The sequence below is a fragment of the Dermochelys coriacea genome, chromosome 10 (genome assembly GCF_009764565.3).
Source record: "Dermochelys coriacea isolate rDerCor1 chromosome 10, rDerCor1.pri.v4, whole genome shotgun sequence".
In the NCBI taxonomy this organism is placed as follows: domain Eukaryota; kingdom Metazoa; phylum Chordata; order Testudines; family Dermochelyidae; genus Dermochelys; species Dermochelys coriacea.
Genome location: NC_050077.1, coordinates 79,362,412 through 79,390,264, shown reverse-complemented (window position 1 = coordinate 79,390,264; position 27,853 = coordinate 79,362,412). Strand labels below are relative to the sequence as shown.

Here is a 27,853-nt window from a genome sequence, read left to right as displayed (position 1 = left end):
GTGACTTGGGGCAAATCATTTTCCCCTGTGCCTTAGTCTTCTCATCTGTAAAATGGGGTTAGTGGTACACACACTCCTTTATAAAGGACTTTGAGGGCTTTGGATGAAAAGCTGCATATAAAAACTTAGTATCACAACTCTTCCTCCTTTTACACTCTCATTTTCACCTGTGATTTGCAATTTCTAGAGGGTCTGAGGTGTTGGTGGGCAGAAACGTGGAGCACTACTATCCAAGTGACTGCCCTTTTCGTGTGTTGTTTTGCACACGGTTAAACTTCCATGGCTTTTGAGGGTGCTTAGCACCTTGTAGGATGTGCCCTTAAGGCTGCATTGGATCACTGCATTGTATCACAAGCAACTTGGGTGTGTTGTTTTCTGGAGTAATTTAAAAAATGGAAAAGCAACTTGATTACAAAAGTAGCAGGGCTTCCTGCTCTCCAAACACCATGCTTTGCATTGAACCTTCAGAGTTCTTTTCCCCCGTGCCTGTAGTTGATAATAATGTTTGCGTTTTAATGATTCTAACAGGCATGGGATTTGCTTTGACATACCGAGTTAATGTTTTCTTTTTCTACATCAGATCTAGGTCAATCTCTTGCTTAGCACTAATGCTCTACTGAACAAAAAAGGATTGGCCACTAATGGTTTCAATTTAGTTTTTCATGGAGTAAAGAAAATTTCATTCAATACCTATTTTCATTTTTATTACATCAGACTTTCCGTGGCATCTGTTAGTTTGGAGAGTGTATTTGCTCTTCGATTATGGAAGACCCAGCAAACTTGTTTGCCGTAATAAATCCTCCGTGAATATGGATAAGATCAGGATCTGCTTCTTACCTGTGAAATGCTGCAGGTTTAGTGCAGTGTCTTGAGGACTTTTCCTCCGGGAATCCTATTGCAATGGAATTCTGAATTTGGAAGCTCCTTAGTGTGCTGTATAGTGATACCTAACCCACTGTGTGCCAACAACCGGAGTGGAATGTGGTAGTCAATGCATTCGAGCAACACTACACGACAGTTTTAGGAAGAAGTGAAGGATAATTTCTCCCGTTGAAAGTACAGTTAGGCATAATGTAAATATCCACACTGTGATGTGTCCAGGACACAGGAACTAGAATACTTCCCCTGTTATGAAAAATGCCATAGGCTCTTCAATAACAAAAAATGGCTAGAGTCTTGGATTTGTAGCTCATTCAAAAGATGAGGGTCTCCTGCAGCAGGTCCCCCCCACATTACCATTGGCTCAATACTGAATTAGAAGGAACAGTATCACCTTACAGAATCACCAGCCCTGAGTCTTGCAGCTTCTGGAGCACAGGTGCTGACTTTTATTTTTGCTGGTGGGTGTTTCTCTCCACCTGCTCCCTCCCTGTGCGAGTGGTGGGCGGGCCTTGGGGGAAGAGGTTGGATGGGGTTGGAGCCTTGGACGGAGCATGGGTGGGGCCAGGGGCAGAGTGGGGATGGGCTCTTGGAGAGAAGAGGCTGAATGGGGCCTTGAGATGGAGTGGCAAGTGGGGAAGAAGCCGAGCAGGGGATGGGGCCCACAAAAGATTAATTTGGCCATGCGGATGCTGAGCACCCCCTGTTCTTTTCGGTGGGTGCTTGAGCCTCGGAGCACCCATAGAGTTGGCACCTATGGCCTGGGGTTTCTTTTGGAGTTCCCACACCTAACCAAACACTTTACAGCTTACAAGATCAGCCCAGCTACTGCCTGCAGTCTGTGAGTGCTCATGCAGCCCCCAGTCCATTGGTGCAGCACCTCCTCTGCTTGGCTCTCTGTGCTCTGCATGGACAATATGTGGCACTGCAAAAGGACGGGAGTGCCAATTCAAGATAGCACTGGGCCCAGTCGAACAGGAGCACCTCTGAGACTTTTCACGCCGTAGTCATGTTCTGGAGATAACCATACCACCAGCATCATTCTTGGCTCTCTATGCCTGTGGTAGTCTTATGACAGGGGTGGGCAGAATTTTTGGCCCGAGGGCCACATTGGGGTTGCAAAACTGCAGGGAGGGCCGGGTAGGGAAGGCTGTGCCTCCCCAAACAGCCTGGCCCTCCCCCCTATCCGCCCCCTCCAACTTCCAGTCCCCCCTGCTCCTTGTCCCCTGACTGCCCCCTCTCGGGATCCTCTGCCCCATCCAACCCCCTCTGCTCCCTGTCCCTGTCCTGACCCCTATCCACACCTCCGCCCCCTGACAGGCCCCCCGGGACTCCCACGCCTTTCCAACCCCCCCGTTCCCCATCCTCTGACGGCTCCCCCACTACCTCTGCCCCATCCAACCACCCCCTGACAGGGCCCCCGGGACTCCCACAGCTATCCAACCACTCCCTGTCCCATGACTGCCCCGCAGCACCCCTCACCATGGCCCCCTTACCATGCCGCTCAGAGTGACATGTCTGGCAGCCGTGTCACCCAGCCAGAGCCAGATACACTGCTGCGCTGCCCTGCGGGAGCGTGCAGCCCCACTGCCCAGAGCGCTGCCCATGCAGCGGTGTGGCTGCAGGGGAGAAGGGACAGTGGGAAAGGGGCCGGGGGCTAGCCTGCCTGGCGGGGAGCTCAAGGGCCGGGCAGGATCGTCCCGCGGGCCAGATGTGGCCCGCGGGCTGTAGTTTGCCCACCTCTGTGTTATGAAATACTTCCCTTGGAGGGGAGGATACCACATTTGCCTGTACGCAGGCTCAGAATGATGTTCACTGTAGCCAAGGCCCCAGCAGCTGCGACCATCACATCGTCCGTAATTGCACTTAGCAGAGTTAGATGACACAATGGTCAACATGTTGGCGCCTTGCCTACTCCCATTGTTCCTACCACAGACGGAACTGAACCAGCAGAAAGTTTTAAGGGGGGAAAGACCAGTTCAGATCCCCTCTAACAGCAGGTCAGCAGAACCAACCAGCAATTTCCACTCATCCACTACTACTCAGGTACTGCAGTGGTGGTTTCATTGGGGACAACTGGATGGATTGAGTTAAATAACCAAGATAGATGGATTAGATAGTGCCTCCCTATCCAGGAGACTGAGAGTGCAAATGAATATTATAGTGCCATGCAATTATTTTAAAAAATAATTATGTAAATGTGCATGCAAATTAGATGCAGCCGTCAGGCTCTTGGCAAGTGGCTGATGCCATCCGGGAAGGTGTGGTTAGCACTGAGCCCAACGTATGTTTAGACAATTAAGTGTCCCTGATAACAGGAATCCTAGTGTTTCCTGGTGAAAGGCAGGAGAGTCAGAGAAGCAAGTGCTCAGTGGTGTGGGTTTGTTGTGCAGTCAGGTGAGAAGTATGTAAGATTGTATGGTACAGATTTATCTCCCTTGAACGGTGCCCCATAAAGCAGTCCGTTTCCCACCCCTTTCTCCTTTACACACCAATGTGATTTATTTCCAGGTTGGGAACAACGTCCAGGTGCTCACTTGCTGTTAACTTTGTTGCAGTTTATATGAGCTCCAGCAAAGCCTTTGTCTTTGTAACTGTAAAGTTTCAAAGTTTCAAAACTGCTTTAAAAAATAGCATTTTGTAGGTCAGTGCATTAATTTTTAATGCAGATTGTGAAAACCAGCTGCCTTGGCAGGGGTCGTGGTGTTTCCTAGGCATTTAACATAAACCTGTGCTTCAAAGCCACATTGCAGGGTCACTGAAGAGTAATATTTTACTTACCGTCCTCATAACTGAATTATTTATAATCTCACATGTTTTATTCATGATAAATATTAATACCAGTGTCTTTAAGAGTAGAGGTTATCACTGCAATTTTACCTGTACGAAATATGATTGAAATAAAGGAATGGAAATGCGTTCTTTACCGAGGGCTATTTTCATTTACACTCCCCTCCTCAAATTAACCCCTTCAGCTGCTGTTAAATTTCAATATTGGGTTTTGCTAGAGAACACTGTGTTCGTTTTTCCAGCCTGTAGTTTCTGCATCCTTACAGTGAGTCATTATGCAGGGCATCTGCGTTGCTGGCGTTTTTGTTTTCTTATTTAACTTTGTGCAGTTCAGTGAGTTCATGGACCCTTGGTGATTAGCCAGCTGATACCAATTATAGTGTGATCATCCAGTCAGTCACTGTGCCTGATTATCAGTTATTGGGTGCTTCTATACTATTGACAGCTGGTGACTTACCAAGACTGTACCCCCTTTTGGGGATAGGAACTCTCTTTTCACTATGTTTGTACAGCACACAGAACAATGGATTCCTAATCCTTGATTAGGGGCTACCATAATTCAAGTACTACTAATATATCATTATTAGTTTATTGGGCATGCCACATTCTTTCCCCTAGTGCAGGATTTCCTTCCATCTCATTATATTCGATGAGAGCTTTATTCATGGACATAAGAATCAGTTTAACAGTATGAAAATAAATAAGGCATTAACTTTACAAGGCAAAAATGGGTCATGCTCCAGCTCTCACTGATGTGGATCAAGCCCTTCATGAGGTGAATTGGTTGGGACAAACCCAGAGAATCCATAGAGGATTGGATAGTAATTTGCACTGGACGGACACAATAACGTACCTCATGCTGGCCCTGAGCCCAAACCCATTGAAATGGAAAGTGTCCCAGTGATTTCAGTGGATGTTGGATCAGGTCTCCTTCTGGAACTCTTCCCTCTGTTGGTGAGCACTGACTGACATCAATGATCCCATTTGAAGTCAATGGGATAGCTCATGCAGTGCTTGCCAGGATAACTCTGGGGCCCACAATCAGGCCTGTTGCCCTTTTGAGAAAAAAGGATAAGGGATCATTCTTCACCTTCAAAAGTTAAATCAGAAATAGGTTCGGTCAGTTTTATTGAAGGCGTCAGGATGCTCCCCAGGAATACTCCCTGTAGGGAAAACAGAAGATGTTTCTGTATGCCTCTGTGTGCAGTTTCCAGGTTAGTATGTTTCCCATTAGATTTCCCATTGACTAGGCGGGCTTTGATCCGGTCATGCAATATGCTTAGTGTGCTGAGGGTGCATGGCAGCTTGGGTGTTACTGCTGTCTACACAAGACCATATGGCAAGGGGAATTCACAAGCACTTGAAACAAAATGGATATTAATGAAATACTTAGAACCAAAGAGCAAGGTCCAGGGGAAACCTTCTCAATCCTCCAACCGCCCTGTGCTGGGGCTTTCTACCAAGAGCTATTCAATCAGCTAAACAAATCTGTATTTAGCATGTTGAACTTGAGACTGATGATTTGGGGAGTAGAGGGGTTTAAAGCAGCACATATTTAATGTATTGCTAATAGCCGTCTCCCATCTGCCCAAGCCCAGCTGGAATCAGCAGGTGAGCGACCCTGACACATCCTTGTTCCTTAGCAGATGCACATTGATTACCCTTGACACATGTAAAAGGAGGTGGGCTTTTCTGTGTGGGAGAGGGGTATTTTTAGGGATGGGGAAGCAGAGCTAGGGGATATGTGATTTTCTTGGAGTTTATATTATATGGTAACTTAAGGAATCCTCCTGTGTATATGGAACTAAAAATTAATCATGAGCTAAATAAAGGCTCGGAGGTGTTTATTAGCCCAGGTTATATTTATTACGCAGTCAAAAGTTAGCACCTTCCAATTAATTGATAGTAATAATTATTGCATTCTGGTGATGATGATTTATGTAATGCTAACAGCATGCCAAACACTTTACCCACAAATGATTATTACTCTTATTGTACTGCAAAGGCTGGTCTTTCTTCTCCTTCCCTGATGCTTTGAGAGTTATCCTTTGCTGACAGCTGGTTGAAATGAGAAGTCCAGGCGACCCCAGGTGCTGTGGGCATGCAGGGCCCAATCCTACAAAGTCCTGAGCACTTTGTGGGAATCACTACAGGCCCACTGGTTGAGGAGGATGCTTGTTGGAAATGCTCACCACTTCCCAGGCTTAGGGCCTGTAGTAACTAAGTTTAACAGTAGAGGAATGTGCATGGTATGTGGTTGTGCAGAACTGAGGTAAATGTGTGAGTCAGTAGTTTATACCCATGCTTTTCGCCTTAATGTAAGGGAAGGCAACCTATAGCCTAATGAGAGTCGTGACCAGGAAATAACAAACAATGGTTTGTTGTCTTAAATTTGTCTTCTGTTGAAGGATATCCCCAATCCTATCATGATTGTATGCGACTCCTAAGCATGGCCATCTTTAAGCAGTTTCTGGCCTTTCCTATCCTCCTCCAGAGTGTGATGCCACATTAGCACAGGGGGGAAATCTGTCTTTTTCCCAAATTACTGCAAAACCCCACTGCATCATGCTAACAGTTTGGGAGAGCTAAAATAAGGACTGATCTGAACATTTGCCAAAAGAATCCCTCTGGACAATGTTCCCTTTTTATTGTTTTTCTTTGACTGGAATGAATGACGGACAAAGCTCAGACTTAGAACTGTTGGCCTTGTGTCATGGTGGCTATCATGCTGGAGGCTGATCACCAGTGGAGCTCCGTCAATGGTTCCAGTGGTGGGAACACTACTGTAGATCATAATAGAATGCCCTAGACCCTTCCTCTCCAGATTCCCAGCCAAGACTTCCCTCCTTGGTTTTATAGTGAGCGCAGTGCATGCTGGATCAGGGGTTTAGGGGATGCTGTGTGAATTCTTGTGTGATTGATAGTACTCCTAGTTCTGTACTTAACTAGTGAGTCCCGGTGTCTTGATCTGGGCAGCTTAGCATTTGACCTGTTGTCTCTTTGTATTCACTAAGTCACCAAGTCTCCTTTCTGAATAGGTTGTTGCCTGTACAATACCGAACCGGTCCCTCTGCTGCTATTAGGGTGATGGAGAAAATATGCACTAAAATTGGCACCGGGATCATCTGTGATGCTGGATGGTGTTTGCCAACCTCTGTTGCTATCAGTTCCGATCCTGTCATTCTAACAGCCCTGACTTTATTGGGGTTGTTCCCTTTCCTTTCATGATGCTGGAAGGCAGAAACCTGAAATGATAGGAGGCCACCTGGAGTATGTGCCAAGCAAAAAAATCAGCTGCCATAAAATGGTTGCCAGCCTGTTCCTTGCACCTACCTTCCTTGTAGAGAAATGAAAATAAAGTTAATGGGGAAGTTAAGTCAAACACACAGACAAGATGTTTGTGGTGGACATGGTAGAAGGGCACTGACAGAATTGGAATGAAAAACGCAGAGACAAGACCTTTTCTGCTGTGCGGCCGAATCCAACGCCTACTGAAGGTGATGACAAAGACAGCCAATGAGTGACACTGCAGTGTTGGAGCATCCTACTGGTCCCTCCTGTGATGGTGGTCACTTACACACATGATTCCAGCGCACGTAAATTGTGTAATTGCAAGCGTCCCATCCCGCTTTCTTTGCCTAGATGCAGGGTTAGCATGTGCAAATGCCTGGTGTGCAAACATCATTTCTGCACACCAAGGCATGGGTCCAAATTCAGATATGACCCCACAAGCGACACTTTTGTTTGCTGTTTCTTGGCAGGTGAAGTGGTGGATATTTCTGCCAGGCTGTGTCATTGTGACCTCTGCTGACAGTGTGCCCTCTCAGCGTTGAGCTGTTGTGATCTCATTTCGTGTTTTTGTTTCTCCTCTTCCCTCCTCCAGCTATGTCGGACTTCTATGTTCACCCTCAAAATGCAGTCGTGGAAGAAGGAGGTGTCGCAAGATTCCAGTGCCAGATCCATGGTTTACCAGAGCCCGTAATCTTGTGGCAAAAGAATCAAGTCCCCATCAACACGGACAATGATAGGTAAGAGACATAGAGGTAACTTATTACTGACCCACACCCACATGTTGGAAATAGCAGGCCAGAGGCTCTCTTGAAGGTAGAGGGAGATGCAAATGCACTATCTGGGCCCACTGAACATCAGAGCGGGGTTCATCTGAGGGAAGGCTCTTCTTTTGTATTTCTGCCTTGGAAAGGCATTTAAATCTATGCCATGAGCTCTATCCTCCCGGCCCAGTGCTGGAACAATTTGTATAGTGGGGGTGCTGAGAGCCACTGAACTAAACTGTGCACCCTGTGTATGATGGAAACCACTTCAAGCCAGGAGGTGCAGCACCTCTAGTTCCAGCACCTATGCTTCTGGCTAGGGGATGTGCCAAAATAATGCGTCCTAAGTCTATCCCGGGGGCTGGGAACATACTGTCCTGGCCACCCAGTATAGCCTAATCACTTTCTGTAGGGCCTCCTCCTGAGCCAGTGTGGCAGTCACTGTCCTTTTTTTGTCTCAGACTGGAGAGGCTTTTTAATCAGATTGCCATGTACAGTATCTATCTCTGCACTTTGCTCCCACTGCAGGTTGATTCTCCTGAGCTAGGAGCCCTCCACAAGGGACAGCTCACAGAAGGTAGTGCTCACCAGCATGACAAAGTGTTGTACAATAAGATGCTTTTATGTTCTGAAGGTTTAAAATACAATCTTTTCACTAGCCTTACCTTCCCAAGAGAGCTACATGGTAAAACCCCAGCCTTGTCAACGAGACCAAAAGAAGGGTGCCAACGGAAGATCTTTTTAGTTCTTTACCATTCAATTCTCCTTAAAAAAAACAAAATCACTTTCCCCTTCTCGCCCCCCCGTCTGAAAACTTGAATGGCATGTCCTTGCTTCCTTTGTTTGACAGCCATCCCCCCTTTGCTTAGGAAGCGCCGCTAAGCCTGGTTTGATCTTCTGAGTGTGGGCGTGGAATGAAGGGACAGGTGGCAGGCCACCCTAGTCTTTGGGAAGAGTTTCAGCACGTAATAGGAAATGCACGATGTGCTGGCTCCAGTCTGTGATAGTCACAGCTGCAGCCAAAGCACCACAAAGCAAGTCTTCCCGGAGCCAATCCATCACGGCACACCTTGATCGTGACTTGATGTCTGCACACTGGGGAGAGATGAAACCAGGAAGCTGTAAATATTTTTCTGAAAGTCCCCTGTTTTTAAACCTCAGCTCAGCATCAGAATGTGGCTTGGTTCCTTTGGAGCTAAAACAAAACACACGCGAACCAGAACAATACTTGACCTTTTCAGCTGTACTGTGAATTTATAGAAGCACTCAAGAGACCAACCACAGAGTTTAAAATTGCAACGGTCTGATTTTCCTGGTATTTTCCATCTACCCTTTTGTAGCATACTAGCGTTATATCTACACTGCAATAAAAGGGCATGGCTGGGTCAGCTGACTTGGGCTCGCAGGGTTTGGGCTTCAGGGCTATAAACCTGCAGTGTAGATGTTTGGACACAGGATGGAGGGGGAGCCTGGACCCCAGCTGGAGTCTGAATGTCTATACTGCTATTTTTACCCCACAACCCAATCCTGAGTCAGCTGACCTGGGCTCTGAGACTTTGAGCCGCAGGGTTTTTGTGGCAGTATAGACATACCCTAGGCTTTATTCTTCTACTTAACACACTTTGAATAGTCCTTACTCATCTGAGTAGCTCCATAAGAGTGCTTGCTAGCAGGACGCGTGGCACAGTGGGACTGTTTAAGGTAAGTACTACTCAATGTGAGTAAGGGCCGCAGAACTGGGCCTTAACATTTTTTGTGCTCATCAAAATGAGACTGTTAGAACTGGCTAGAGTAGGCCATGCCATGGGCAGATTTGTGAGCAAGTTCTTCTCGTATCTGTTGCAGAGATGCACAGGGTTGGAACTGCAGTGTCAGAATAGACTGCCAGATATGTCCACATTCCCAGACTGCTAACACTGGCCGCGTGTCTGGTAGGGATTTGAGTGAGACCACCACACCTCACTTTAGCTAAGGCTTGAAAGGAACAGCCACAGAATCCAGGGCTCTGATAACCAAACCCGTTTGCCTGACCTGCACTCTACTTTTCCTTGGGTGAAGGAGGAATATTCAGATGCTTACAAAGGAGCTAGTTTAGGCTCTTCCTACCTGTGCTGGGCATCCTGATTTTGAATGGATTCTGCTTCTTTTAGGATGAAGGTTGCTGTCATAAATATAAAGGGAAGGCTAACCACCTTTAAATTCCTCCTGGCCAGAGAAAAAAACCCTTTCATCTGTAAAGTGTTAAGAAGCTAAAGATAACCTCGCTGGCACCTGACCAAAATGACCAATGAGGAGACAAAATACTTTCAAAGCTGGAAGGGGGGAAAACAAAGTCTCTGTCTGTGTGTTGCTTTTGCCAGGACCAGAGCAGGAATGCATGTCAGAACGCCTGTAAAGGGCTAATAAGCAATCTAGTTAGATATGCGTTAGCTTCTATTTTGTTTAAATGGCTGATAAAATAAGCTGTGCTGAATGGAATGGATATTCCTGTTTTTGTGTCTTTTTGTAACTTAAGGTTTTGCCTAGAGGGATTTTCTATGTTTTGAATGTGATTACCCTGTAAGGTATTTACCATCCTGATTTTACAGAGGTGATTCTTTTACTTTTTTTTTCAATTAAAATTCTTCTTTTAAGAACCTGATTGCTTTTTCATTGTTCTTCAGATCCAAAGGTTTGGGTCTGTGTTCACCTATGCAAATTGGTGAGGATTTTTATCAAGCCTTCCCCAGGAAAGGGGGTGTAGGGCTTGGGAGGATTTTGGGGGGAAAGACGGGCTCTTTCCCTGTTATATATTTGTTAGACGCTTGGTGGTGGCAGCAATAAAGTCCAGGGGCAAAAGGTAAAATAGTTTGTACCTTGGGGAAGTTTTAACCTAAGCTGGTAAAAATAAGCTTAGGGGGTTTTTCATGCAGGTCCCCACATCTGTAGCCTAGAATTCAGAGTGAGGAAGGAACCTTGACAGTTGTCCAGAAGGTTTTTAACATTAGCTCAGTCCATAATTCGTGACATTTGTAATCTCTGACACCAATGGGATTTGGTGAAGAGGGTTGCTTCCTTTGTAACTGAGTTGAAATTCTACATTAATCGTGGTTGGTACAATTCTGTGTATAAATTGCATATAAATTTGTATGCTGAGTGTTACACTTTGAGGCTTTGAAGACAGAATAATAGCTTTGGAATTGAATCTTCTAATGTGGTGGGCAGTTTGTTAACAAAAATGAGGGCTTCTGGTGGTATAATTCATCCAAAATAAAGGACATTTGAAAGTCCCAGAGAGATTGCAATCAGCTGCAGTACGTCCAAAACTGATTGCTGTCATGCTGTCTCAGAGATTCAGCCGAGCTCTTGGAATCCACAGTGAGAGCTGGTTAGAGACACTTAACCATATGCTGATCTAGAAAAGATAGTCTCAATCTTCCAGATAGAAATAATCATTAACTCATCAAAATGTAATGACCTACTACCAGCTAATTTAATGATATAGTTGTTTAAAAAAATGCCAGTAAACCTATAATAAATATATATCTTTGAAACCCATGAACACACTCATTTAGGGTAATACAGAAACTGACTCGCAAAGGCCAGAAAATTCAGACTTCCTAAAACCTACAAACTCTGTGTGTACCTCAGTCCATTGCCATCATAGATAGCATTACGGCATGCAAGGAAGCATGTTATTTAGAGACTTCTGCAACATCAAGTTTCATCCTTTGGGTTAAGGAGAGAAACGTATTTTAGCATTAACTTTGAATTCCCTGGCTTTTATTGGTTTGTCAGATCACTAATGCTTTTTAGTCTAGGTTGTTTTAGTTGTTTTTTTTTTAATTGTTAGATTGACATGTGGTATGAGAAGGTCCAAGGTTCATTCACACCCATATCATGAGGATCCATAAGACAGAGATTGTTTTATTGGCAGCTTCCATAGTAACAGACACATGGCAGAAGTTTGGTGTTTTTGGCCAATGAATGTGATCAGCAGCCCAACACGTTCTAGATCATGAGACCAGGGGAGAGAGTGGACAAAAATCACCATTCGTGTAACCTGGTCCAGCTCCAGGAGGCCAAACTGAGCCATCTTGCACCACATGGAACGATGCTAGTGGGAAATTAGCGCTGAGATCTGGTGGCGGTATTCTTTTGTCTTTCAACCAGTGAAATCTGAATAATCATGTTTTTGTCTGTGATGAGGCAGGGCTTCTCCCCAGCTTCCAAATGACTCTCTGCCATGCCCAAAGTCTCTTTGGAGCAATTTTATTCCCATACTGAAACCAACAAATAAAACTAGTTTCATAACTCACGTTTTGCATCTCAGGCTTTCACTGCCTCCCCTCCCGGGGGGTGTCTGGCAGTCCTGCTTCCTGCAGCTTCCTGCCTCTCTCTCACCTGCTGACCCTCAGCCAATTCCTTCTCACAGCCAGTCCTTCATTGGAACTCCCCTTAGAGCCCTAGGGGAAGCCCACCCCCTTAATTGGCCCAGCTGGGAGCACCTGTTCTGGTACAGGCAAGCTGGACTTACTTCAGTTACAGGGGCCAGCCGCCCTGGGACATTGTCCAATTTTGATAACATGAAAACTACTATTAACAAAGTCAAGAAAACGATGCAATGCTCAGTGGGGACGATTTCTCAAAACTGTTCACATCTCGCTAGTTCCCTCTCTGCAAACATTTTGCTTTGCTGGTAACTCTTATATCTGGTATAGCAAGATGATGGTACCTGTCCCGGGTACCAGGGACGCCACCTTTGATGTGGAGTGTTTCAGTGGAACTTGAGAGGAAAGCTCCTGCTAACGGGACGGTGTCAAGATTAAAAAAATCAGACCAGCCCCAACCTATTCAGTGTTTTATACACTTTCCTTATGAGTGTTACTACTGTTAAACACGTAGGAAGGGAGAATGTCTCTTCAAAGCGGAGGATAAATTCCATGCGTTATGAAACTGGAGATTAACACTGAAAGGTTTTTTTAAAATATAGGCCCCAATCCCTGGGTCTGGTTGAGCTTGCTTGGTGCTGTACTGGGTTGTGCAGCACCCGTATGTACCCCTAAACACTGGGGCTAGTGGATGCCAGCATGGTCCCGACTGGTCTACTTTGTGCAGCCTCACCTGGGACGTGCAGTTCTGCTCCCCAATCATGTTGCATTCTGCAACTGTTTTTTCATTTGTTCTTTTCATGTCCTCTAGGTACACGCTGCTTCCCAAAGGAGTCTTGCAGATTACCGGACTCAGAGCAGAAGACAGTGGGATTTTTCACTGTGTGGCTACCAACATTGCTAATGTGAAATTCAGCCGGGAGGCCAGACTCACTGTGTCAGGTTAGTAACAGTAAACATGGTCTTTCACTCTTTCCCCTTCTATCTGTTGTTCTGGACCAGCTCAGTTTAACAGAACTTTTGTGATAACAGTATTGAAAAGCTTTCTTCAGTCCACAAACAGTACATTCGTCGTTCCTGCTTGTTGTTAGTTTCTGCCAGATTGGTCGATTTGATAGCAAATAAACCTGACTCTTTGCCTTTTAATTAGTGCCAACTGTTGGGCAGGTGGAGGAGGGAGGAAGAGGAAAACACGAGTTGTAGAAGGAAGGAAGGAAGGGAGAATATATTCTTTCTGAAATGTGAAAGATTCCCTATTTCCTTACAAACTCAGTCTACTCTGGAAGTAACTGCAACACGCGGCATGATCAATTATTTTATCCAACAGGGAAATACATTCTAGTGTTACATTACATCCTAAAGAGTACTGATATTTCCAAAAAAGAAAAAAGAAAAAAGAAAGCAAACAATTCTAAGAGCATTAAGGTGAGGTTTTATTTGGTTTTACTTGACAGAGGTGAAATCTGGCCCTACTGAAATCACTGGGACCAGGTTTTCATTCCTGATAGTATGGAAAACTTTAAGGGGAAATATAATGGCATATGAACTGTTTTCCAGAAAGTGAGTGTTGTTTGCCCATACAGTTTTGGCACACTGCCAGCTGTGCAAACAAATGATACCATAAAAAACACACAACTGCTTCCCTGCACAAATGGTGTATGCATGAAATTTACATGTGCAAATTCCTTCATTTTGTGATAGTGCACAAAAATGAAGCGTGCAGGTGATGTCCATACACGCATTGGAGGATGGATTGAATTACCTTTGAAAATATGACCCACAATGTTTCCATAACTTCATTAGAGTCCAGCTTGTCTTGTCTGTAGTGTTTTGTGGTCCATCCTTTAGTAGTCTACCCTTCTAGCACACAAGTAACAACCTAGAAGCCACTTTGAACAGCTGGCTCGTCAACAATTTCTGGCAGGCCAGCCAACCTAACATCAGTTGTGTAGCCTTCTCCTTAACATTTGATCCAATGTTGTTTGGCCACTCCTTTAATTTTAAGCAGTGTTAGTCTACAAAACCTATTTCAGTGTTTCAATCACCCTCCCTAGTGTGATAAAAAAGAAAATATGAAGTCAAATCATGCACCCATAACCCAGCAAGCAGCCAACAGTAGATGACAACTTAGAACTTTGTGCAGGAGAAGGCACTTTCTGTCCTCAGCTTCCTTTTAGAAAACATAGGTGGTTTGCTTCTTGGTGGTTTCAAAGTGTCAGAGGTTCTTAGTTTCTGTTGGTTTCATTCTTCCTGAATGGCCACTTCTGGGCAAATAACCCAGCAGTCTGGATTTCTTCTTGGAGATATAGAAACCTAATTTACATGTAAATTTCAGATAAGGAATTATACTGCAGAATGGGAGCCGATTTTCAAAAAATGCATATGTGAAATTGTGCATGGAAAATAGGTGTTCCAGAGAGAAAATCACGCATGCAAATGGTCAGTCAGACACACGACTCCAGCTGGAATTTAATTAATCATTTTGTGAAGATACACAAGCAGCAATAGAATCCAGCTTCCTCTGCTATACCTGTACAGGTCTGCAGAGCTGACAGGCGAAATAAGGCATAAAAGCATATAATGCTCAGTTGAGCAAGCCAATCTGACCCTGATTATACCCAAGGAGCAGATCCATTGAGCAAGAATTTGGACATAGTCACTTTTGAGTGTAGAAAAGCTCTCTGAACAAACCAATCCTGGAATTTTTGGAGCTTCAGATGTCGCTTAATGTGATACAGCGGGGCAGGACATTAGCCTTTGTAGACAAGCACCACATCTCATTACCAGGAGTCATGATCCTGTTGTCTCATACAACTATGAACACTGAGGCCCAGGACCTGCTGTCACCAAGCCTGCTGTAATCCTCGGACATGGCTCTGTGGCCAGTGACGTCATAGAGCTTGGGCTGTTCCTTTCCTGAATGCAAGATTAGTCTCTCGGCAGCATGTAAGAAAACAGCCTTTGGGAAATGGGGAGAGGCTGGAGCAGAGAGATGTTGCACGTCAAATCTGATGGGAGAAGAAAACGGCTTAACTGCTTCTGAAAAACCTGGTAGCATTCGAGGCCTGTTACAGATCTGCTTGCTTGATGTATGTGACCAGTAGCTGCAAGGAGGGGAAAATGAACAATAAATTATCAGTGGGCTGAAGTTCTGTTTAACAATTTACTGCTCTGAGTTATTATTTCACTCAGGGAGTAAAGTGCTAGCTGCTTTCATCTGACCATCTCTCACTCTGAATGGATGTTCCCCTGGTTTCCTTTATGTGTGGCATTTGTGGTGTTGGTTTTCCTTAAAGAAACAAGTCCCATGATGAATAAGTCAACACTGTGCAGACTGCACTGATATAAGTACTATTTCACTAGCAGAAGTTACGCCATTATCATCAGCGTGAGCACTACATAGATAGCATTTCAATGTGGTTTCGCCAGTATAGTCTTTGCATCAGTATAAGTGTTGCACCAGCATAAGCGCAAGGGAGTTGCACTGCCATAATAGAACTCAAAATCACCTCGCAAACCTTTGCATCTTCTTGCCCTTGGATGTGATGGTGGCAGGGGATAAGAATTACACCTATTCGTGTTCTGCCCATCACCTCCATAGCTGGGGCTGTGAATCTATGTCATTTGTCCACCTGCAAAGAAATGGACCCAAGCCAGTTTTTTATTGGAGCCTTGGAACTTGGTTTCAGAACTAAGACTTTGCTAATGGACCAGACGAGATACAAGATGAAGATGGTTTCTGACAAGGGCTGCAGCACCAGAACAGGATGGACTGTCAGTGTTTCTCATGGGGATGTTGGTAAAAGAGAGACACCTGATGAGCAGGTTGCTGGTTCAAGAAGATTCATTCTTTGCTGATGTTTCCCTGTTTCCTGGGAGCGTGGTGGTACCTCTCTGATAGAACTGCTTGCAGGATGCTTTCTGATCAGTTTTGTTGTCCTTGCAAATGCTTCCACACGAGCTGGTTGTACAATAGGATGGACAACCTGCCTGCACCCCAACCTACCAGTTGGCACTGCTTGCCTCACTCTTAGACAGGGTTGTGGTGATGGAATTGGAAGAACTGGAGGATAGAACCACTGGGGTTGTAGACCCTAAAGCATGCTGTCCATCTCGCAGCTGTCTTCTCTCGCCTCTTCTGTAACACTGGTGATGGGCCCATGGCAGCACAATGCACAGATGCTTCTTCCATCCTATTGATTGGTTATTTTCAAGTGCCTTCTTAGAGCAGATGTTCCCATGTGGCTTCCCTGCCTCTCTGTACGGACACCTTTCCTACACAAGCAGGAGATTGCACTGCTGCTGCTGCCTTTATGATCAAGATAGAAAAGCCCACACCAATGGCATTTCTTTCTCTAACAGAGAGCTTGTCCTTATTGATGGTGCCTGGGACCTTTTACTAGCCTGAACATCCTTCTCTTTGGTGCTGCTGCCGCCGCTGGGACTGATTTCAGAGGTGGGGACTTTGTGCCTCAACCTAAGCCAGTTTCGTTTAGGAATCGCAGCTTTTCCCTTTCACTCCCCTGCCATGTTTTGAAACGCATTAGGCTCTGCTGCCAGCTCACTCGCCTGGAGCACTTGACCAAGAATTGCGCCTTCATTCCTGCCCCCTGGATCAAACGAATTTCCTGTGTTGGGCGGAGAACCTCCTGACGGATCGTTTGCCGAGATCAGCCGCTCTGCGTGGAAGGCTGGTGTTTTACATTTCCAGCCACAGTCAACATAGGCCCTGCTCTGCGGCCCCCTGCTCTCTGCTTGCCCCTGTGCCAGCACCATGGGAGGTAGCGCTGGTACACTGCGCTCTGGTTACTTCTGAATTGGAGGCAATGAAACCGTAAGTGGCTCCCATCTGGCTTTGGCAGCCAAAGGAGCACGGTGCAGAGCACACGGGCAGTGTTGTTTCGTGATGTTAAGGTGTATTCTGCCCACATACCACAGGCCCCGTCAGGGTGCAGAGTGGAGTGGTGGCAGTAATATGTAGTGTGCCCTCTGTGTACCTGTACACTAATGGATATACAGGCCAGCCCCCAACCTGCCTGGCCAGATCCCCGCTGGGGCTCTGATGTAGCGCTGGAGATGCTAGCACGTTGCCACTTGTGAACAGAGAGCAGCATGCTTCCTGGCCCCTGTGTCAGAGGCATGGGGAAGAAAATAGGCTTATTTGCATTTTGTGTTTCCTGAGGCATGACAAAATGAGGTGGACTTCATCCTGTGTTCCAGCAACACAGAGGAATGAGGTTGCTCTGCCCTTATTTTATTATGGCACATATAGTGGTCCATGTCCGTCCTCCCCCCCCCCCCCCAGCTCTGCTTTATTTACTCCAAGTCTCCGCCAAGAAAACATCCCTGGATCTTACACCTTACTGGGCTGTTCATTTCTGTTATCATGGTGAAGACAGACACCCTTGTCATTCGATGGACATTTACATCCAGACTGGATAAAGCAGGAGGGAAGACACCATCAGGAACAATCCTGCCTATGAAGAGGTAGGGATAAGATGATGTATGAGGAAAACCACTTTGCATTGGGATAGAGGGGCTGGTGCAGATAAGAACTGACACACACCAGGGCTCATCACTTAAGCTGAACCCCAAATGGATCCTTCTGGGGTTCAAAAGAGTTTGGACAACTTTTAAAACAGTTCTGTTTCATTTTGGCTGCTGACCCTGCCCTTCCATTTCTGGTTCTGGACAGTTCTGTAGGAATCTCGGGAAAGTTTATTTCAGCTTTGGCCAGAAGCGAGAAGTACCAGGAATCTTGGGAGGGAACCTGTTCTTGTGAGATGTCTGACTCAGTGCTGCAAATCCAGGAGGGTGCATGATTTGCATAAGGTACAGTGAAGTATTTGAGTTGATCTTGGGGTTAAAACACAGCATGGGGGGGCCAGGAGAACTGTGTTTCTAGTCCAGATTGAACCAAGATTTTAAAAAATGGGAACTGAAAGTTAGGTTCTCAAGGTAATATTTAGGCATTTTAATAAGTGGTGAGCATCCATGGACTTCAGTGAGAGATGCTGCATATTTTTAGTGCTTTTGAAAACCAGGACTTTTTATTTAGGAGCCTAAGTAAGAATTGAGGGGTGCAATTTTCAAAAGCATGTTCATCCTACATAGCTCTTAGACAGAGCTTTGCATCAATAGATCTTAAAGTGCTTTACAAAGAAGATCAGTATCCTTATCCCTATTTGACAGGTGAGGAAACTGAGGCACAGGGAGGAAAATTACTTGCCCCAGGTCACCCAGCAAAGTGGCAGCAGAGCTGGGAATAGAACCATGGTCTCCTGAATCCCACTTCAGAGCACTAGGTCACACTGCCTCTTCTCTTCCTATGGAAGTCGACAATAAAGCTTCCATTGACTTCAGTGGGAGCTGAGTGAGGCCAGCGCTGAGTGCTTTGGAATAGGAGCCGAGCCCCAGTATGATGCTGCGGAGATGGTTGGAAAGGTGTTGAGATCCCTCGATAGAAAGTCTCGTTTTTCAAATCTTCTAAAGTTTGCCAGTTGTTAAATATAATTAACTGCTCCGATTCTCTTCAGAGATCGGTATTGCACAGGGTAGGGTGAACTGTACTTAGCAAGAAGCCAACTTTTAAGCCACACATAAACAAAGCGATTTGGATCTTACCTCTTTAAAAACAACTCATCCTGTAGCTTTATCACCCCCTGTACTGCAGCCATATACATGCTTAACAAATGAGCCATTCATTTGTGGTTGCTTCAGTACCACTGGAATATCCCTTGACTTCAGCCCCCGCTGCAGTGTGAAGCTAAAAAATGCAGGAGGAAATGAAATCTAGGAGAAAAGCTTTTGCAAAGAATTTCCAATGCAGCATTTCTGTTTGAATGATCTTTGCAGTCAGAAGAAGCTCCATGTACAAGACCCAGTAGTGGAGAGATCTGAAAGCAGAATACTCAATATTAGTCACAAATCAGACCCAAATGAGCCTGGGCTGACTTAATTATACCCTTCACCTCTTCCTACCCCCACTGCTGTCCTCCAACTCCTAAGGATCGAAATTGATGGACATATTTGTCCATGCAGGTGTACAGAATATTCTTGCCACCGGCAATGGATTGTTGAAATTCCTTAAACACTTCTTGACCCCAGTGTTTGTGGAGTATAACCTAAGCCCATGGAAGTGGGACTGCACCAGATATGGACTTTGGTCACTCTAAAAAGCACTCGTCGAGCGACAACATTAAGCCTGTGAGTTGTCATGGCTTTGGGCTGATTTTGCCTTTCTGGAATTGGGCCCAGTTTTTAGTAATGGCAAACCATTATTGTATGTAAGAAAGGATTGTATTGTATTGATTCACACTGGTGTGCAATTTGTCTGACAGGTTGTGGGTCTAGTGCACATGGTATTATTTTGATTTATCGCATTATGGGTCATGCCCAGAGGCTTCAGCCAAGATCAAGGCCACATTGTACTGTATGCTGCATGACCACATACCAAGCAACAGCGCTTGCCTTGAAGAGCTTGCAGTCCAACAAAGGAAGTATTGTTATTTCCATTTTACAGATGAGGAACTGAGACGCAGAGAGGTTAAATGATTTACCCAAATACACACAGGGAGCAAAACCAGGAGTTGAGCCCAGCTCCTTACATCCACACACAGACTGGCTGATACATTACTTCAACCCCCCTGTGCAGAGCAGACAGTCTCCTGGGGAGAGACGGCTCTCGCGGATGTTCAGCTTGCACTGCGTGTGGAAGTGGAAAGCTGCAGTGTGGGGAGTGCTGAGAAGCAGAAGTTCTGGGTTAGAAGGCATCACTGTTTTTGTTGCCTCTTCATGCATTCTTAGCTTCAAAGAATGTTACTGGGTGTTCAGCAGCGTTGCCACGCTCCAGCATTTCCAGGGTGACAGCAGAGACGCCTCGGTTTCTGACGCCTTAAGTGTACATCAGCTCTGCCTTATCTGCGACCTCCTGGAAGATGATGAAAGGTGCAGAAATCAGTCAAATAACAGTGCAGAGGAACACTCCTCCTCCAAATCATATTTCAAATCTGTAGGAAGCATGAAAGGAAGGGTTGGTCTTATGAATACGGCACTGGGCTTTCCCAAGATTTGGATTCAGGTCCCCGCTCCGCAACGTGTTTCTTATGCAAGTCACCCAATGTCTGTGGGCCCCAGTTGCCTGCCTGTAAAATGGAATAATACTTCCTCTGTTTGTCTTGTCGGCTTAGACTATGAGTTCTTCGTCCTAGGAGTACGTGCATCATCTAGCACAGGGGTCTCAAAGTCCTGGCCCGCAGGCCATCTGTGGCCCGAGAATCTCCCCACTGCGGCCCGCCGAAACTTTAAAAAAAGTTATTTCATCCAGCCCTCATGGCTGCCGGCTGAGGGAGGGGGGTGGGAGGGGAGCGAGCAGGAGAGATTCACATGCCCCTCTCCCCAGAGGAGAGACCCATGCAGCCACGCTGCTGGCTCTGTCTGCTGCAGGCACCTCCCCCTCCCGTTGGTTGGGTCGCCGGGCAGAGTCAGCTGGGGCGGCATGCGGCCAAGGGAGCCACGTGACATTATTGCCCGCTGGGAGGATTTGAGGATTGGCACTGGCTCTAAGGTAAATTGAGTTTGAGATCCCTGACCTAGCACAATCAAGTGCCAGTCTAGGTGCAACTGTGATACAAATAAATAATAATGGTACTGTAGCCCTGCCCACGAGATCTGTAACCTGTCATACAAAGAGCATCAGTGTGAATCAATAGGGTCCACCCCTTTACTGCAAACCAGAAAGGTTTTCTGATAAATGTTAGCCGTTTGGCCTGAAGTCAGAGGTGATGTCAATTGTTGTGGAAGGAGCACCACGTGGAACCCCCTGTAGTATTTCCTTGGGGAAATGTCCCTTTAAAAAGATCCCCAGAAAGAGAGATTTAGAAGCAGCCCCTGTGAGCAACACCAGGGGTCAGAGGCAGCAGCCTAGTTGAGTTTGAGGCCAAAGCACGTGGCCATAGCATCAATAAGAGATGGCTCCTTCACAGGCAGTATCAGCTGTTCTGGATGCTGTGAGCCACGTCATGAAGTGGGAGAGGGCCTAGCATGTTATGGGCTCCCACAATCTAAAGTCCATGGGTGTAACTTACACACCAAGGGGGCAGCGAGAGGTGAAGCAGGAAAAATAGTTTATGTGAGGGCATACGAAGGTGAACGGTAAAGCAGCCCCTTCCCTATTGGGTCTCACATCTCCTTACACTTTCCTCATAGCTGTTATCCTTCCTCTAAGCCACTTTCCCTTTCCACCCACGTCACATACATACATCAGTTTACACCCACCTATTGGCATGTACTTTCACCAGCATTTTTGTCACCTCTAAATCTGGTCTGTTCCTTTTAATGCTGCTTTTCAACAGAGATGGCATTCAGTCCATGCCATTACAGATGACTTGGGCACCGCGTGCATTTCAGTTAAAAACTTGGCAGATCCATTGCCAGTCAATGCTGTTTTCTTATACTTTGTATATGTGTGCAGTATGTGAATTGGATTGACAGAATGTGCTTGTGGATTGGTCATTGCTGTCAAGAGTGTTATCATGGAAACGTCAATATGCATATTTGAGGCACACTTCAACATGTACCTGTTATATAGGCAACGTCCTTGTTTGGTATCACTAGTTAGTGGATGCATATAATGAAATCATTAATTCTGGATTACATGGGTCACATTCTGTTCCCATCAGGTTTCATGTAGATGAACTGAGCCCTCGTGGTGGGTTATCATTGTACTCTAGAGTGTCATATCTTGCAGTTAAGCACTAAGGCCTAGTAGGTCTCAGTTAACAGTGAGTATATCTTTGCAGGCTCCCATTCTACAGTTTACAAGGATCCCATGATTCTTGTCGGCCCAGAAAACCTCACCCTGACCGTGCACCAGACAGCTATCCTGGAATGCATTGCCACTGGAAATCCCAGGCCCATTGTGTCCTGGAGTCGACTAGGTAAGCAATTGAGTGTCAGGAATTTGGCACTGTTGATTGTCCTCACACAGGAAATAATTATGTGCCATTGATTATTTATTGCACAGGACAATTCAGCCTTCTCTTTACTGTTCAGGTTAATTGTAGACTCAGAACCCCTTTTATCTTTCTGTCTATGGTTTGTACTGCCTTCCGAGTTCCTATTTCAACTTGTTATTGAGGTTGGTTGGTTAAAGCTGTAGACATTTTATGAAAGGTGATAATTTTATCTTTCCAAAAAAGGGACAGCGTTTTCTTTAGTTGCATCAAAAGCATCAACACTGGCTCCAGAGAAGTGACTTCATTCACAAACATGTCTTCCATGTAAAACAGACTTGAGAGAAACTGTCTGTCTATTTGACAGGTTTCAGAGTAGCAGCTGTGTTAGTCTGTATTTGCAAAAAGAAAAGGAGTACTTGTGGCACCTTAGAGACTAACAAATTTATTTGAGCATAAGCTTTTGTGAGCTACAGCTCACTTCATCGGATGTTGAGCTTATGCTTATGCTTATGCTTATGCTCAAATAAATTTGTTAGTCTCTAAGGTGCCATAAGTACTCCTTTTCTTTTTGTCTGTCTATTCAGTGATTTAAAATAAAACCAGGGAATGGGAGTGGTTAATAGTTGCACACATGAAGCTCTGAAGAATAGATACTCAGTGGTGAGGTCAAGAGTATTTGTTAATCAACATGAAAAACTGAGCCACTGTCAAGTTCGATTGCACAAGTGGAGTAGTGCGGTGTTGTTTGCAATCAAAAAAAGAATTTTATGTTAAGCTCTGCCTACTTGACGTTAGCCCAGAGAAATGCATACAGTGGAAGGGTGCTTTCACATTTAACTGCCAAGCAGAAATCTTTTCCAAATAAATAGCTGATGGCCTTTGTGTTGCACTCTGGTATCTGAAAATATATGTGTATGTGAATTGAACCAAGTGAATGTTTCCAGACCTTTGAGCTGTTCCTCCTCGGAGAAGCACATTGCAACAATATCATTCTCACAAGAAATTCCCACCAGGATATTACATGTTCCCCAAAGTGGCTATGTAGGGTAATGGGCTACGTTTTTGGGAATGAAACACACTCTGGGTAGCTATGCTCACCCTAGACTTCAGCCATGCTTCTTGCTTTTTATTCATGAATCTCTGGTTCTTAGAATTTGGTTAATGGTTGTTAGCTTCCCAGTCTAGAGCCTTCAGGAAAACAGCAAGAATACATTTATGTAGCGGTAATCCAGAAAGATTTTTTTCACACTGCCTTTTCCATTCAGATTCTATGGACTGTTAATACCACCTACCCAAGACTGTCGCTAACTGACCTTTTCCCCCTGAGCAATAATCATCATACTGATGCTGTTTTAAAAACCTGCTGGATACGCTATGCCACGGTATTGCAAATGTTCTTTTGGGCACAAGGCTGCTCTACCCTGACTCTCAACTATAATAAACTACTTTATAATTGCCCTAATTATATCAGCTCATTGGCTTGTTCAAAACACTTGTCTCCATAGAATGGGGTAGTAATGAAGATATAATAGCATGAAGCCATATTATCCCATATAGATTCAGTCCAACACTACCATCTATCAAAAAAGACCCCAACTTCTCTGTCGTGGCATTTGATGTAGAGCTACCCGAGTCAAAAGAAAACCTCACTATTTTTATTTCCACGTTAGTGTGAACGCTTTCTTCCCAAAGAAACACATTCTTTTGTCTATTTCTACAATGATATGAAAGGTTGCTTATGAGTTAATGGATCTAGGGATCCTTTTGGCTCTTTTTTGAACTATTTCAATAATGTGAAAGTATCAGACATATTCTTTGGCATTCTTGTGCCCTCACAATCAGAAGGAGGGGAAAGGAGACAACACAACTTTGAAAGGACTCCAAGTAGGACAAAACCAGTTGAGGGAAGCCGGGAGGGGGTTGACATCAAAGGAGAGGTATTTTCATGCCTGATTGAGTTTATACATGTGTAGCTTCCTCATGTATGAAGTTTACCTGTCTGAGGCACCTCCTACAATACTAGTTCATGAAGAGTAATTGCAGGAGGGCTCCTCTTAAATAACTGTTGAAACAATACAGCTTGGAGAAAAAAACTTTCCACATGGAACCATAAACTATAAAATATATGGCAGTGGAGTCTTAAAGGTAGACGGCCAACTTAGATTAGGCTCAGTTTCAGTTTTATTTAAATAAAAATGAATATAAATGAATAATTTGTGCACCATTTTTTTAAAAATCAGAAAAAGTCCCCATTGAAGTATTTCACTTTTGTAGGATTTTGCCATTTCATGGGGTCCTTTGTACCCCTCAATTTTTATTTTGCTTGCCATGGCAATTGTTTTATTCAGAAATGAGCGCAAATGTGAATTTTTGCTTTTGTTTTGTGTGTAAAAGCTGTCTTCTCTTAAACAAATGGACCCACTTTTTGCTCTGACTTTGCCAAAAACCTGGCTAATTTTCAGTGGAAATGGACCCAGTTTTGTTTGGGGGAAAAAATCATTCAAATCATGGGTCAATTTTTGAATGATATGCAATAAACTTTTACTTTTATTTCCTTGTGAATATTTTGTATCCCTCTACCACAAAGTTCTTGTGTCTCCCACTGAATGAAATGCTTTGCAAAGTGAAATGTTCATTAGAGGATTTGTTCCGAGAGAAGTATAAAATCGTTAAGGTTTTGGTTTGTTCAAGAAAGATAAGATTTGTCCTTTCACAACTACACACTCGAACCTGAACCCATAGGCGTACAAAAATGAATCTCCAGGGAGCTTATTGCAAAGCCAGCAGAATTAATAATGATTTTTAATGTATTACATATCAGCTTATCCTTTAACTGACAAGCTGCTGATCTGGCCTCCATCAAAGGTACTGAGACAAAATAACACACTATTTAGAGAGCTCTACAAAAGTGAGAGAAAGAAGAAAGGGCAGTGATTATCTGATAGCATTATACAGAACTTGTCAGAAAGGGTTACACAATGGGAAGGAAATTACTAAAGAGGGAGCCATTCAACACATAAACCATACAACAGTTGTAGGAGCCAATTAATTGGTAACTTATTGGACACAGAAGCTTGCAATAGATGGCTGACTGGTTGACAGGAGCACCATTCCCTGAAGTGTTTAGAAATAATAGAGTAAATTTCACCACTTCACACACTGAATAGTCAACTGTTGCAATGTATTCTAAATATGCTAATACATGGTGCCCAATGTCCGATGGAGTAGAAGACCCATATGTCTAAAAAGTAGAAGGCTACTATGCCAGGATACAAAGAATTCACAAAAGACCTAAATGGTCAACATTAGAAAGTTGTTACTTTCTTTCTACTTGCTACTTATAAAAGAAAGGCATCCACGTTGTTGCATATTCATATCGCCTGGCACGTTTTAATGAATTTCTGTAATTGGTGCTGATGTGCCAGTCATTTGCTTTGTAGACAGAACAATGGAATCCATTACAGTGAAAAAGCATCCCAGATACCTTGGAAAATTAAATAACTTCTACCCCAAATTGCAGGGATCTTTCATCCAGATTTCACTCTAATGGGAAATTTTAAAACTTTATTTGTGCACTGCAAGGAGGTTCTTTGAGGGTGTCTCCTATTTGGAGTATAGCCAGCTTCAGTGTGAGCAGTGTTTATTAATTAGTAACCCAGCTGCTCTTCACTACCAGCCAAAACCCCCACCTTAAAAACAACATGCGTTTTAAGGCCCTATCAGTATTCCACCCTGCTGTTCGCTAGTTGGTTCATAGTGTTGTTTTGTCACAATCGCATCAGTATAAAGTGAAATGGAAATGACCTAATTCTGCAGTCTCCAAGTAGGCACACAGACTTAGGGCTCAGTTTCTCCTATAGCCCCTGGGGAAGCCATGTGACACTGGGACTCATAATGGGGTTTCATCTCCTGCTCAATCGGACAGCCTACTGGATGTCAAACAATGGTCCATGAACCACCCGTTCTAGTGGTTCATTGGTAGTTCTTTGATTCACTAGTCATCATTTCTGAGAGACTGTAGTCTAGCAAACAGTGAATGTCATGGGGTAGGAAGATATAGGAGGTCCACAAGATGGTTTTTGTCTCACAAAGTCATTCATAGAATTAAAACATTCGAAAGCCGCTGGCATGGCTGATTTCAGAGGATGCAAAATGTCCTACTTATTGTTGGGGTTGACTTTCTGGAAGGGACTGCTGCATGTAAATTTACTGGGCTCCTTGGGCCCCCATGAAAAGGAATGCTATTTCCAAATGCTGATCCTGAAAGGGTAAGGGCGATGCTCGGTACCTTGCAGAAGGCACACAGTACCCTGTAGATTCGCATCCTGTCCCCGGGCAGGCAGTCTGGAAATCTGAGCCCCCATCTCCATTTGAGTCTGGCTGATTGATTCCAAACTTCTGTAGTGCATGTGGTGTGGTAAGTTACTGATGTTTGAGCCATTCCACCATCCGAGAAGAAACTGCAGTCTAGTCACAGAGCTCGGATGAGAGCAGGGGGCTGGCTGCATGAGGAATACCACCTTCTCCTCCCTGTGCTCTGGGAAAGGGTGACTCAACTCTTCTGAGCTGTCATTGCAATGGGAAGCTATTACAGCACAACCATCGGTCTGCATGGTTGGGGAGTTCTCACTCTTGTTTTGACGCATTGCATCTTCTCCTGTGCCAAGAGTGTGAGCTCTTCAGGGCATCTTTTCATTACCTGTTGGCATAGTGCCAGTGGGACCCTGGTCCCTGGATAGGCTTCCTAGGCATTATCACAAGCTAAGTAATGGTATGTTCATGTTCTGTTTGGGTTTGGGTTTGGGTTTGCCAGACTGGTTAGACTTGCAAGGCTGACTTCTTTGGAAGTTGTCCAGTCCCCATTGTTTTAAAGGATGGATAGCTCTGCAGCAAGCTTCGGCAAACAGGATACAGTGAACAAACCTGTCCAGATTGGCTCTCTGATGCTCGCTGATTCAAAATAAGTTAAAGGTCACATCAAACATTTCACTCCTGTGAGCCCCTGTAGCTTAGAGAGCCGAGCAGCAGTGTTTAGAGCAAGTTAGCTGGGGCAGGATGTTTTTCCTCTTTGTGATATAGCCTAATGCAGGGGTTTTCAACTTTTTTTTCATTTGCAGACCCCTCAAAATTTCAAATGGAGGAGGGGACCCCTTTGGAAATTGTAGACATAGTCTGCAGATTCCCTGAGGTCCATGGACCCCCAGTTGAAAACCACTGCTCTATTGAAAGATGGGGGCCGGGTGATTAAAGTCAGGAAAGCAGGTTTCCTGGGTTCTGTTCCTAGCCCTGTCACTAACTCGCTGAGACTATGGGCAAACCTCTGTGAAGGGTTTCCCTGTCTGCCCAATGGGTTTGAGAATATGTGTCGACCACGCCAGAGGGTTGCGAGGTGCAGTTCATATGTGTGGAGCCCCCTGTGCTCCTCAGAGGAAAGGAGCTGTACTTGTGCCAAGGGTTATTTTTGTGCTCTCTCTGTGACCGTGAGATGGGGCTTGATGATAACACTGAGGGCTAGATCCGCGTGCGCCTAACTCCAGGAGAGGGTTCATGGCTGTGAATCCTGAGTTGGGGGAAGCACCACACTCTGGCCCAGCTGGGGACCTAAGTCCCTTGGAGGGGCAGGGCTTGGGCCACACCCCACCTCTTGACATTTCTTACACTACATCACTCAGGGCTGTGAAAAATTTTATACCGTAATTAGGTCGACCTAACCCCCACTCTAGATGCAGGTAAGTCTCCTTCTGTTAACTTAGCTACTGCCTCTTGAGGGGATGGGTTTACTACAGAGATCATAGAATCATAGAAT

At 44.9% G+C, this 27,853-nt stretch overlaps 1 protein-coding gene across 1 annotated transcript in view; it reads left to right on the top strand.

Moving 5' to 3' along the window:
* Positions 1–27,853, top strand: part of IGDCC3 (immunoglobulin superfamily DCC subclass member 3) — a 192,784-nt gene that overhangs the window by 98,240 nt on the left and 66,691 nt on the right. The window contains exons 3-5 of the mRNA XM_038419930.2: positions 7,553–7,697; positions 12,903–13,033; positions 21,892–22,029. Coding sequence (XP_038275858.1) covers positions 7,553–7,697; positions 12,903–13,033; positions 21,892–22,029 — 414 coding nt within the window. The remainder of the gene's footprint in view (positions 1–7,552; positions 7,698–12,902; positions 13,034–21,891; positions 22,030–27,853) is intronic.